We start from the raw sequence: 13,447 nt of genomic DNA, 5'->3' as shown, positions 1-13,447 counted from the left end.
CCGTGTGCCCCCAGGCTATTCGGACAGGCTGCTCCTCACCCAGTTCCGCAGGCGCTTCCAGGTGCTGGCTCCCGAGGTGATGAAGAAGCACAACTCTGCCTACGAGGTGCCAGATGAGAGCAAGGTGTGTGCTGGGCTGGGGGGCTGTGATGATGCCAGAGCTGAGGGGAGGATGTGGGCATTGCTGTGGTCCAGTCCCTCTCCCTGGCTCCCCAAAAACCTGAGGACAAGCCAGGCAACATTCCCAGAAGCCCAAGAGAACAGGGACTGTGGAATCTTTTGAGCACTGGGCATCACCTGCAGCCTGGGGTGACTCCTCACCTCACCCTGTGATGCTGAAAGCCAAAAGAGCTCAGGAGGGAATCTGGACACCTGCCAGTTTTATTTGTTTCCGAGTGAATTTGCAGCAAAACCAGCGCAAAGCCATGCCTGGAATAAGGCTGTGGATGAGCCACCAAGAGCTGAGAGGAGCTGAATTAAAGCTGGGCACGTGCTGTGTTGTGCAAACTGCAGCCAGCACGTGCAAAGGCAGTTAAGACCTCGGGATTTAATAAGACAAGTCTGACAATTGGGAAAGGTCAATATTGCCATGAAGTGCTGTCGGAGGCAGAGGGTGCCTTGTCAGCAGCGTGTAAGCAGGGGATTTGGAAAATCCCATCCTCCCCGGAGCTTGCTGCCACCAGGGTTTGTCAGCTGGGAAATGCTGCCTGGGACCCAGCATGAACCTGGCTGCTGGAGCAGGAGAGAGGCTCAGCTGTGAGGGGACAGCAAGAGCTGGCCCCGTGCTTGTGCTGGGATGGGGCTGTCCTGCACAGCCCTGCACCACTCCTGGTCCCAGCAGTGCCACCAGAGCAGGCACAGCCACAGCTCTGCTGCTTCCTCAGCCTGTTTGTGCTCTGTGATCCATATCCCATTCCCTGCTGTGCTCCATCCCCTCCAGCACGGCTGCTGGTGAGGCCAGGGGTGCAATGCTGCTGCTGGGCCCATGGTGGAATATTCCTTCTGTGGGTTTGTCCTTCGGGGAGGAGATGAGATGATGTTGTGTGGAGTCAGGTGTTAGCAGAGGATTTTTGTTACAGTTTCTGTAGTCCTGGGGCTTTCAAACCACCCATCCATCCAGCGTGGCTCCCCCAGCGGGGTGGCTGGTGTTGCTGCTGTTGTGTTCATGTTCTGGTCCAAAGCTTGGAGTAATTGAGTTCAGGCTTCTCCTTGGGATAATCTGCTCAAATCCCCCAGGAGTTCTGTTCTGTGGGCTCAGGGGAGAACTCAGCCCTTGCCCCTGGTTTTGGCTCCATGGGATGAGCCGTTGGTGAGGTGGGCAGGAGGGGAGCACCGAGTGCAGCTGGACAATGCTGGGACAGGCACTGTCCCCTGTGTCACCTCCTGCCCGCGCACCAAGGCTCTGCCAGAACAGGGATGGCAGCAAAGGGAGGAAAATCTCGCCTGCAGCTGCAAATCTCTGCTCCCCATCCTGCTGAAAGCCTCGAGGGAGGGAGGTCCTTGCACTGGGGCTCGGGACTGGGCTTTGGCAAGGGGAGGAGGAAATGAGGGCAGAGCTGGATGAACCCTCACTGGGTGCCCACGAGGACTGGGGGTCTCTGCACCCCATTTCAGCAGCTCCCAGCAGGGTGTGGGTGCTTCCTGGGCAGTCCCATGATCTGTCCCTTCTCCATAGGCTATCGAGGAGCTGTTCCAGGCGCTGGATCTGGAGAAGAAGAGCGTTGCCATAGGACGCACCCAGGTACCACGACTGTGCCCTGCTTCCCTGCTGCTCTGTATGTGTGGGCACAGCCCCATGCCAGGCTCCCCAGCAGCCCCAAGTTCCCCAAACTAGTGACAAAATCTCTCCTCCACTGCTGCATGTGGCACCAGGTGGGCTGGGAAACCGAGACTTGCTAAATATCAGAGCAAAACCTCATAATTCTCATCTGAAAGCAGAACCCAGGGTAAATCCTGTACCTAATTACCAAAATCCAGCCAGCCCCTGCTGGTATTTAAGTCTCTAATTACCATTGATGTCTCCTGGGAGTGAAGGGGGCTTGGGCAGCTTGTGGGTTTGCTGCAGAGCAGGAACTGTCACAGCAACCACATTTGAACTTCAGCGCGATGGTCTGAAAGAAAAATTAATTTCACGTGTGTGCTTGCCTTCAGCTCTGGAGTTTGTAAAGAAAGAATTCACGGAACGGTTCTGTGGAGCGAAATGACTTTCTTTTTATCCTGCACTGTGCAGTTTGTAATTATCTCCTCTCTGGAACGCTCGTTCTTAATCAATAGCACGGTGGCAGCCCTGGTCACATTTTGTTAGGGACGGGTTCGCTTCGCCGTCGCTCTGAGCATTGATTTTGTACCAGCTGTGAAACTCGCAGGGTTGGGGAGTTAATTCAGACATTAATGAGGCAATCGAATGGGTGGTGGAGCAATCATGGCATCAGCTCACGAGAGAGCTGCTTTCCTTGGGGTTGTGCTGTGATTCAATTTGGCATGGCTGAAATGCAGCTCTCCCAGCACAGCCCCGGCCTCGCCCGGGTCACTCAGGTTATTAAAGCTGGGCCGTGCAAATGGTTGGGAGCTCCTGATCCTGGATTCCAAGAGCTTCTCCCAGCAGTGACCCAGAGATGTTTCAGACAGTCAGAGATCTATACTGGCCTGGGTCTGATGGCATCAGCAAATTGTGTCATTTCTGAGGTGTTTCTGACCAGTTCAGAGAAAGAAAACAATCTGGTTTATTTTGGTTTTGCTATTGTAACACATTATTGCTGTTACCTGTGTGCATCTGTGTGTCACCTGTCAGAATCTTATTACACCATATCCATCATCTATCTATTATCATCCTCATCCCATCCATCCCATCCATCCCATCCATCCCATCCATCCCATCCATCCATCCATCCATCCATCCATCCATCCATCCATCCATCCATCCATCCATCCATCCATCCATCCATCCATCCATCCATCCATCCATCCATCCATCCATCCATCCATCCCCACAGTGGGGGGAACAGGCAGCATCCCACAGGAAAGTTTTGAGGAATTGCACCTTGTGATGGTCAATGCCTCTGTCAAGGAGGAGGGAGAGTTTCCAGCCCTGACCTAAGGCGTGTCACCTGTTCCTTGCTGCCAGGTGTTCCTGAAGCCAGGGGTGATCTCCAGGCTGGAGAAGCAGCGAGACAAGCTGATAGCCCAGAAGATGACTCTGCTCCAGGCTGCCTGCAAGGGCTTCCTCAGCCGCCAGAAGTTCAAGAGACTGAAGGTACCCATCCTGTGGGCTGGGGACACCTGAGCCCACACCTGGGATATGGCACCCAAATAACAGCTCTTTGAGCTCCTTTGAAGCTTTCCCTTGTAGGCATGACTTGCTGTGCTGCCATCCCTGAGCTCCTTTGCCACCTTTCCCTGTCCAGCCCGGTGTCCCAGCCTGGTTTTTCCTGGCTGGGTGGGGGTGATCCCTGCTGTGTCCCCACAGATCCAGCGCCTGGCCATCCGCTGCATCCAGAAGAACCTGCAGGTGTTCCAGGCAGTCAGGCACTGGCCCTGGTGGCAGCTGCTGAGCCACCTGCGGCCCCTGCTCAGTGTGAACCTTGGCGAGGAGCAGCTCCGTGCTAAGGAGGTGAGTGCCAAGGGCTGGGATGGGATGGGATGGGTGGGACAGGACAGGACAATGTCACTACAGGACATGAATTAAAATGACGCAGACACTGGAATCTCCAAGGTAAAAAAGAAGGGAAGTTTTAATTTCTGACTCCAACGTTCATAGATTTTTCCAAAAGTGACAGTGTATAGGAGGAGGACAGTGCCACCTCTCCAGTGACACTGGACAAACCAACAGTCCGTCAAATTTCTCCTCCTCCAGAAAAGAATGTAAAACAATAATTAGTTAGAGGAAAGCGCGTGAGAAAGTTCATTACAAGAGTGTAAACATCAGAAGGCTTAGAAGAACTTAGAACAGTAACAGGACAGGGTGCTTTAGGGGCTCTGCCTGGTGGATTGCTCAAGTTGGAAGTCACTTCTGCCCAGCAAAGATGTTTTTCCCACCGTCCAGAAGTTGCCATCAGTTCTTAGCCCGGTGTCGCATGTTCTGCAGGGCTGTGGAGGGAGAAGTGACTTCTTGCTTAGAGGGACAATAGCAAACACACCGTGTCCCCACAGCCAACCCCACGCCAGGGATCAGCCACTGCCCTCCTCGTGCCCTCTGCAAGCTCCAGGGGCTGTGTCCCCTGAGCCAAACCCCTGGGGATGGGTTTGTCAGCCTGTGGGCTGCTGAGAGATGAGCATTCAGACACCCCTGTGACAGAGGGGACTCCACTCTGTGCTGTCCCCACTGCTGTGCCGGCATCCACCTGTGTTGCCCTGGGTGATGGGAGATGCTAATGGACATTTTTTGTCCCAGGAAAGGTTCCTTTCACCCCTCTGCACCCTCTCAGACCTGTGCTGAATTCCCATCTTCCCTGCAGTCCCGCTCCTCCTCTTGCCTTAGCGAGGTTTGAACAAGCTGTTTTCAGGCTGGCTCAGATGAAATAAAAGCTGCCCAAGCCTCTGTTTTTGTCTCCAAGCCCACCTGGGATCCATCAGGCCCCATCATCTGTTAACCTCAGTTTTTATCACCACTTTGCACGCTCGGTGTTGGACATCAAAGCAGGACAAGGCTGCATGGAGCAGCTCCTGCTGCCTGGGAAGGAATCACAGCCAACACCGTGCCTTTGCACCATGCTCTGATACCTGCCAGGGCCCTGAGACACTCCCTGGGCATGATCCAGGCCCCTGGCTGTTCATCCCAGGCTTTTGAGGCTTGCTGCTCTCTCATAAAACATGCTCCACACACAGCAAAGCTGACATTCCCTCCGATGGAATTCATGTCAGGAGCTGTAGTCCCGGCAATTTGCAGTGAGCAGCCTTCAAAGTTGCCTGGTAAATTTTATTAATAAGGCAGCTATGTCTCTTCCACTTATTTTGAGCAGAAAACAAGGTTTTCATAAATAAGCCGAGGATGCTGGAACTCTGTGTGTGTGTGTGTGTTTTTTTTTTCCAATCTTCCCTAGGAGGAGCTGGTGGCGCTGAGAAGGAAGCTGGAAAAATCCGAGCAGGCGTGCAGCGAGCTCAGACAGACTACAGAGAGTCTGGAGAGCAAGGTACAGCCCCAGAACCTCTGGTACAGACCCCAAAACAGCTGATACAGACCCCAAAACCTCTGCCACAGCCCTGTTTGGCCAGGTTGGGATGGGAGCTGATGGGGATGAACAGGAGCAGCAGTCCCAGCAGAGCAGGAGGAGCCGTGGCCAGGGGTGGTGCCCTGGACAGGATTCTGGACAGGATTCTGCAGTGTCCAGCTGCAGAATTCCAGGCTGGCAACACTCCAGGCTACCCAGAGAAGCTGTGCCTGCCCCATCCCTGAAAATATCCAAGGCCAGGTTGGATGGGGCTGGGAGCAACCTGGGCTGGTGGAAGTTGTCCCTTAAAGCTTTGGATGGACTTTAAGGTCCTTTCCAGCCCAAACCATTCTGGGATTTCATGTTCCCAGCTGGCTGCTGGTCCTCTGTGGGCTCTGCTCTCAGATGCACAGCTCCTTGTGATTGTGCCTGGGATTTTGCCAAGCATCACGAGGAGAAGGAGCTCCCAAGGTTTCTATAAATACCCTGGGTTTTCCCACTCCCTTGGCTGCAGCAGGGCTGAGCTGGGTCTAGGCTGCAGCCAACAGCCCCCAAGGCCAGGACCCTCCTCATCCCCGGGAAGGGGGCAAAGATGGTTTAGTTTAAGCCCTTTGGGAATGCTGAGCGAGGCAACTGCCTCAGGGCAGACCTAGGAAAACACCAGGGAGAGAAATCCTGTGGGATTTGCTTACTGGGTTAAACTTGTGGGACTCCCTAAGGAGCCTGCACAATGTGAGGTGCCTTAAAATGCTGTCAGGCGCAGGAGAGCAGTGTTGGAATGCTGTGCTTCCCTGTGGCTCTGCAGCCCCTCGCTGGACTGGCTGAGCAGCAAGGACCATGTGCCCGTCTGCTCTGCGGAAAACGGAATTGATTTTCTGGATTAATAATTCTCCCCTTCTGCTCCTGGTTTCAAAGGAAATTTAATGCAATAACGTAGGACAATGGAGAGCTGTGGTGAGCCCTGCAGTGCAGGCAGCGTGGCACAGGCAGCTGCCAGGCAGGAGCCTGGGCTCCCACTGGTGACACTGGCCAGGGCTGCTGTGCACTCCTGAGACCAGGCAGAGCTGTCAGGATGGCTGTGGCGCGGCAGAACCCCCTTCTGCCATGCCCAGAGTGCCCCCCTGCTCCCCCAGATCATTGACCTGACCACGGAGCTGTCGGATGAGCGCTACAAGGGCGATGTCACCTGCCAGGCCCTGGATGGGGAGCGGGCGGAGCGGCTGCGGGGCACCCGCGAGCTGCAGGAGCTGCAGGTACCACAGCCCCGAGCCCTGTGCGGTGACAGTGGCCCTGCCATCCCCCTGGCACAGCCCTCCCGAGTGCCCCCGAGCTGGGTAGAGCTGCTCCCTTCCTCCCTTCCCCAGAGCAAACACGACCAAGTGCAGAAGAAGCTGGAGTCGGTGGAGAAGCAGCTGGAAGAGGCGCAGCAGCTGGTGCAGCTGCGTGAGATGAAGATCAGCGGCTCTGGAGGAGGTAGGGATGTCCCTCTGGAGGCAGTGCGTGCTCTGGGCATCCAGCCTGACCTGGAGAAGAGGGCAGAGGTTTGTCCCCCCCAGTCAGTGCCACTCTGCAGCCCCTGGCCTCTCCAGAACATTCTGTCACCCTGCATTGCTCATCCAGCGGGAGCTGGCTGTGACAGCTTGGGGACACAGCTCTGGCTCTGGCATGGGGCTGGTGTGCTGTGCCCCAGGGTGCTGCTGGCACTGCTGGGATGGGTGGGATGGGCACACAAGCTGTGCCCGAGGCAGGGCACATGCTCGGTGTGAATGGGGCACACAAAGCAGATCCGTGCCCCATAAACTCTGTGCTGGTGTCAGTCCCTTGTGCGTCCCCTCCCCTGCCCCCAGCAGGGCCACAGGGGCTGGTCAGGCCCCCAGCAGCCACCCTGGGTGTCTCTCGTTGGCAGAGGACGAGTGGCAGGTGAGGTTTGACTGTGCCCAGACCGAGATCGTTTTCCTGCGGAAGCGGCTGGCGCAGCTGGAGGAGCGGCTGGAGGCAGAGCTGGGCACCAGGACAGGGCTGGAGCAAAAGGCAAGTGCTGCCAGCCCAGCAGGGGACAGGGACACCCACGGCTGCAGGGCGATCCTAGGGATATTCCTCTCCCTGCTCCCAGGAGCTTTGCAGGGTTGAGGCTCAGCATTGCATCTGCTTCTTGTTGCTGCTCCCACTGACCGGGGCAAAACAGATATTTCCTACAGGTTTGAGCCTCAGAAATAGCAAAATTCCACCTTGGTCAAGTGTGAGCGTAGGCAGAGGGTGAGGAGCTGTGGGCAGGGGGTTTTCAGTGGTGGGACTTGGTGCTGCTCTGGCTTTGGGAGCTGTACAGGGTTCTGCTCTCCCCATCTGTCACAGAAAGAGCTGGCAGCTCCTGAGCTTTGCCCTGAGGAGGGAAAAAGCCAACGTGCTTCCCTGAGCAGTGCCTGCGAGCCAGGTCACTCCCCATAAGGATAAAACAAAGAAATAAAGATTTCTCATGGTACATTAAATAGTAATAAGAAAGAAGCTGAGTCTTAGGAGCTTGGGTAAAGCGAAGCAGCCCATTTGCTCTCAGTTAGTTTGGAATTACAGGCTTCATTAATGCAAGATTTTTGCTTATTTAAAGTCATTCCTTAACGACTCCATTCCCTGGTGTGGGAGAGCTCTGAGTGTCTGTCCCAAACACAACGGGAATCCTTGGGGATTCCAGTCCTTTTTGCAGAGAAATGGGATCAGGCATCGCCCCGGGGCAGCTCTGCTGGCTCAGCAGGAAGGGCTGGGATGCTGCAGGCACTCGGGGGGTGCCTGGAGCTGGAGGGGATACAGCACCTCGGGTTGGTCTTGTTTGGTGAAAAATCTCTGGCTGAAGCAACCCTGGGCTGAGTCCTGGTGGGGATCTTATCCAGGGGGTGTGGGGTGTGTGGGGTTCCTCCTCTGTGGGGTGTGTGGGTCCAAGGGTCCTTCCTCTGTGGGGTGCGTGTGTTGTGGGGTCAGTGGGATTCCTCCTCTGTGGGGTCAGTGGGGTTCCTCCTTTATGGGCTGTGTGTGCTGTGGGGTCCCTCCTCTGTGAACTGCGTGTGCCATGGACTCTATGGTGTCCCTCCTGTGTGGCACCCACGTGTCCCCCCTCCGCGGGCCGCCCGTACCATGGGCTCTACGACATCCCCCCTCCATGTCCCTCCTCTGTGGGGTGCGGGGGGTCGGTGCGTCCCTCCGTGGCCCCACAGCCCCTCCGTGTCCCCCCGCAGCTGGCCGAGGCGCGGGCAGCGTGCCAGGCGGCGCGGGACGGGGCGCAGCGGCTGCGGCGGCGCTGCCAGCGCCTGGCCTGCGAGCTGGAGGATGCCCGGGTGCTGGCTGAGAGCCAGCAGAGCCGCAGCCACGAGCTGGAGAAGAGGCAGAAGAGGTGAGGAATGGAGAAGGCTGGGGGTGCTGGAGCAGGAGGCAGGGAATGGGAATGGGGAGGGTTGGGGTGGGTGAGGAGCTGTGTCACGGAGGTGTTTTATGAAAAATCCTTTTGTTAGGATCTTTTGTCCTGAGAAGCTGAGAGGCCTCAGAAACAAAATGTAAAAAATAATTGAATGCTGCTGCGGAATGCAACAGGTGGATCTGTGATTGGTCTCATGTGGTTGTTTCTAATTAATGGCCAATCACAGTCCAGGTGTCCCGGACTCTCTGGTCAGTCACAAGATTTTATTATCATTCCATTTCTACTCCTTTCAAGACTTCTGATGAAATCCTTTTATCTCTATTCTTTTGAGTATAATTCTAGTCTATAATTTTCTTTTAATACAATATATATAATAAAATAATAAATCAGCCTTTTGAAACATGGAGTCAAGATTCTCATCTCTTCCCTCGTCCTGGGACCCCTGCAAACACCACCACAGAGCTGCTGTAAGGGTGGAGCTGGTTCTTTATCTCTTTCAGCTGCTGGGAGTCATTTTTCCATCCCATTGCTGTGTGACTGACACAGAGTCTGAGCCCAGACTGATCTGGGTTTGGACCTTAAAGCTCACCCAGTTCCATCCCTATGGAATATTCCCTATGAATATTCTCCTTCCACCGCCCCACATTGCTCCCAGCCCTGTCCAGCGGGGTGCGTGGGGTCCGTGTGTCCCTCCTGACCTTGCTGTGCTCCCCTCCAGGTTTGACCTGCAGCTAGCCCAGGCCCTGGGGCAATCTGCCTTCGAGAAGAGCCTCCGTGAGAAGCTGTCCCAGGAGAACACCAGCATCCGCTGGGAGATGGGCAAACTGCAGCAGAGCCTGGAGGTGAGAGGAGACCCCACTTTGCTGTCTTGGACCCAGTTCTGGAAGCAGCGCTGATTACCTTTGCAATTAGAGCAGAGGCAATCAGGAAACTTGATTCCAAATTCTCCTAGCACAGCTCGGTGTGTTTAAATCTCCTGCCAGAAGGGATGTTGCTATGTATAAGTGACCCCCCCCACCATGATTCAGCTAATCAGGGCCACCCCTATTTTCCCTGGGGTCACTTGTGCCCTTCCTCACATCCTACCCCCAATCCCACCTTGGGGATGGTGCTGTCTGTGCCCCATGGGATGGTGCTGCACTAGATGCCACTGTGGTGCCATTGGCACAGCTGCTGGGGTGGGGGGAACCCCCAGGGCTGCTGCCAGCACCCCCCACCATCATTTTTTGGGGATGATTTGCAGAAAATAGCCTTTCCTCAAAGCCATGAGGTTGGTGGGTGCAAACACAAATTCCAGAGCTGCAGGGGCAGCCTTTGGGCATGTCTGGGTGTGCCTCAAACAGCCCATCCTGTCCCCAGTGTCCTGCACGTCCCTGGACTGCAGGGACACCCCAGGGCAGTGGGAAAGTGAGCTCAGGATCAAGATGGAAAGGTGAGGATGGGGCCCTCAGTGTGTGGGACAGGGGCTGCCCAACCCCTGCTGCTGCTCCAGGGGGTTGGGATGATGTTTTTGGGAATGCTGTGGGTTCTGAGAGCGGGCTGTGAGTGTCCAGGCTCTGACCCTGCTCTGCCCAGCACAAGGAGGCCGAGGTGGCCAGGCTGGAGCAGCAGGTGGCCGTGCTGGCCGGCCGAGTGCAGGAGCTCAGCACCCCCGGGGCCATGGACACGGTGCCTGTGCTCAAGAAGAAGCTCTGGGACCTGGAGGGCAGCGCTGCTGAGCAGAAGAAGGAGCTGGAGAGGCAGACAGCTGCTGTGGAGCACCTGGAGCAGGTAATGTGGGGCTGGGGGGACCAGGGGGGTCTGTCCCTGCTTGGACAGCCCAACACCATCCTCACCCCTCGGGGCTGTGCATCATCTCTGGGGGTTTCAGCTCCACGAGAGGCTGGAGCTGGAGATGGAGAGGATGAAGCAGATGCACCAGAAGGAACTGGAGGACAAGGACGAGGAGCTGGAGGACACGCAGAAGTCCTGCCAGAAGAGGGTAGGTTGGATGCTGGGTGCTCCCCAGAGCTCCCCATGTCCCCAGGAGCCCTTCCAGGGGTCCATGTTCCTGCTTTCCCACCATCACCTTAGTGTGAGCCCCCAGTCACATCCCAGGTGTGCAGATCAGGCTTTGGGGCAGGGCTGAGCCCCACCAGGTGTGCACATCACGGCTTTGGGGCAGGCGAGCCGTCACATCCCAGGTGCGCAGATCAGGCTTTGGGGCAGGGATGAGCCCCAGTCACATCCCAGGTGTGCAGATCAGGCTTTGGGGCAGGGCTGAGCCCCAGTCACATCCCAGGTGTGCAGATCAGGCTTTGGGGCAGGGCTGAGCCCCTGCCATGCTGGAGGGGCTGTTGGGGACAGTGTGTGAGAGCCACACGTGATGCAGCACATGGCCCCACTGCTCCCAGTAACCCCAGAGTCACACCAAGGGCACCAACTCCAGCGTTTCATGTTTTTTGGGGATGATTTGCAGAAAATAGCCTTTCCTCGAAGCCATGAGGTTGATGGGTGCAAACACGAATTCCAGAGCTGCAGGGGCAGCCTTTGGGCACGTCTGGGTGTACTTCAAACAGCCCATCCTGTCCCCAGTGTCCTGCAGGTCCCTGCCACTGGCACTGCTGGGGACAGGAGGTGCTCCAGGGGATGTGGGCTATTCCTGGTCCCCAGTGCTGGCTGCAGAGACCTTGGTGCCCTGCCAAACCCCCACCTGGGCAGGGGCTGTGCCCTGCTGGCACCTTGAGGGGTGGCCGGGCACTGAGCAGGGCTGGGTTTGTCCCACGCAGCTGCGGCAGCTGGAGATGCAGCTGGAGCAGGAGCACGAGCAGAGGCAGATGGTGCTGCACGAGAAGCAGGACCTGGAAGGGCTCATTGGCACCTTGTGTGAGCAGGTAAGGGGGCAGTGCCCTCCCAGGGGCTGCTCTGTGTGACGGTGTTCACAGGGGTTCTTGGAATGAGGGAAGAGACGAGGATCTGACTCCCTGTTTCAGAAGGTTTCATTTATTATTTTATGATATATATGACATTAAAACTATACTAAAAGAATAGAAGAAAAGGTTTCATCAGAAAGATAGAATCAGAAAGAATGATAACAAAGGCTTGTGGCTCGCCTCTCTGTCTGAGACAGCTGGGCTGTGATTGGCCATTAATTAGAAACATCCAACATGGGCCAATCACAGATGCACCTGTTGCATTCCACAGCAGCAGATAACCATTGCTTACATTTTGTTCCTGAGGCCTCTCAGCTTCTCAGGAGGAAAAATCCTAAGGGAAGGATTTTCCATAAAAGATGTCTGTGACAGCCCTGCCCTAAAAACAGGGGTGGGGATAAAGTGCAGCGAGAGCAGCAGCCTGGTGTTGGTGCACGTGCAGCTGCTCGTGGGGCTCTGTCCCTCTTCTGTCCCAGATGCCACCCAGCCACAGCAGGCACTGGGATCTGGAGGTGTTGGGACTGCAGGGATCACACAGGAGCTGCATGGTCCCACCAAGGACCCACAGAGGGGAATTGTTCCTTTATGTACAGGAGAATAATCCAAGCAGGAGGAGGTGTGTTCTTTTTCCTGGTGTTTCATGAGAGTCAAACTAGCCAGGTCTAGCACTGGAGTGCATCCAGCTGCCAAGAAAAGCAGTTTATCCAATCCTGCTCGTTGCAGAGGAATTGTATCCCAAGCACATGCTGTATCAAAGCAGGGGATTATTACAACAGTCCAACGTGTCCTGCTTGTTCAGGGGAGGGGAGCTGAGATGGATGAGGAGGCAGCAGGAGCTGGGGGGGCTCAGGAGGAAAGGCCCCTTCCCCTCCAGCCCCCCAAGGGCAGTCCTGGTGTAAGAGAAGGGGAGATGGGGCCATGCAGCTGGGATTGCTGTGAGACACAACCACAGCTTGCAGCAGCTAAATCAAATCCTGCCTTTGTCACTTAAAAATCCTGGGCTGCACTGCTGGGAGGGGGCAGCTGGTTCCCACCACAGCTCCAAATTTATCCCCTGTGGTCGTGGAGAGACCCTGAGCAAGAGGAAAGTGATGTAAGCAGTGTCCAGGATGCAGCTGGAGGGATGGCAGAGCAGCAGTGGTGGTGCTGCAAACACCCTGTGGTTTGCAGAGGACAGTTCATTAAAAAATGGGAAGAAAACATCCAACCCAGAAAACTAATTAAGGAAATGGAGATGCCGATGATTTCTTGTTCCGGCAAATTCCAGCCAGCTCTAAACCAGGCCACAAGGTCAAATCCACACAGTTGATTTCAGCCAGTGAACAGAAAATGGGAGAAGGAAAGGGGTTTTGAAACGAGAGCCGTGGAAAACAACCTAAATGGAAAATGCTCTTACACCTCAGTGATGCTGAAATCGAGCGCTGAAACCATGTCCCTGTTTATTTGGTGGCTTCCTAATTCCTTTATCCCTGTAACCATGGTTGCTCTCTCCCTCTCTCCGGGGGGGAGCACTGAGGGTGGGTTTTTTAAGGTATTCCTTGTGGCTCTGCAGCCAGGCTGTGCCCACAGGGGTGGCCACAGTGGGGGATGTGACTCGTGGGGACCAGGGGTGGGCAAATCAGGGGAGCATCTCTTTGATGGGGGAAAGCATGGAACATCCTGGAGGTGTTCACTCTGGTGTAGCCGACCAAAATGTCCCTAAATTGAGCGGGGAACGCTTTGGGGGCGTGGCGGGAGGTGCTGATGGAGGTTCCAGGGGCCAGCAGGGCTCAGGCACCCCCTGTCCCCCCTTCTCCAGATCGGCCACCGCGACTTCGACGTGGAGAAGCAGCTGCGGCGGGACCTGCGGCGGAGCCGGGCGCTGCTGGCCGATGTTCAGCTGCTGCTGGCGGCCCCAGCCGGGCCCGGGGGCAGCGCTCCGGAGCTGGAACACCTGCGCAAACAGGTAGGGAGGGAGCCGCGGGCAGCGGGGAGGCCGCAAGGAG

General features: G+C 56.0%; 1 protein-coding gene across 1 annotated transcript in view; it reads left to right on the top strand.

Annotated features, from left to right (window-relative positions):
* The window catches only part of MYO18B (myosin XVIIIB), a 63,308-nt gene that overhangs the window by 23,535 nt on the left and 26,326 nt on the right, over positions 1-13,447 (top strand). The window contains exons 20-33 of the mRNA XM_030959125.1: positions 15-124; positions 1,676-1,741; positions 3,125-3,253; positions 3,467-3,610; positions 5,040-5,129; positions 6,281-6,400; positions 6,512-6,620; positions 7,054-7,178; positions 8,372-8,526; positions 9,269-9,392; positions 10,126-10,320; positions 10,421-10,531; positions 11,319-11,423; positions 13,261-13,407. Of these exons, the coding sequence (XP_030814985.1) occupies positions 15-124; positions 1,676-1,741; positions 3,125-3,253; positions 3,467-3,610; positions 5,040-5,129; positions 6,281-6,400; positions 6,512-6,620; positions 7,054-7,178; positions 8,372-8,526; positions 9,269-9,392; positions 10,126-10,320; positions 10,421-10,531; positions 11,319-11,423; positions 13,261-13,407 (1,730 nt within the window). The remainder of the gene's footprint in view (positions 1-14; positions 125-1,675; positions 1,742-3,124; positions 3,254-3,466; positions 3,611-5,039; positions 5,130-6,280; positions 6,401-6,511; positions 6,621-7,053; positions 7,179-8,371; positions 8,527-9,268; positions 9,393-10,125; positions 10,321-10,420; positions 10,532-11,318; positions 11,424-13,260; positions 13,408-13,447) is intronic.

The sequence above is a fragment of the Camarhynchus parvulus genome, chromosome 15, assembly GCF_901933205.1.
Source record: "Camarhynchus parvulus chromosome 15, STF_HiC, whole genome shotgun sequence".
In the NCBI taxonomy this organism is placed as follows: Eukaryota; Metazoa; Chordata; class Aves; order Passeriformes; family Thraupidae; genus Camarhynchus; species Camarhynchus parvulus.
Note: the sequence above shows the minus strand (reverse complement) of the source record. Positions and strands in the feature narration are given on the sequence as shown.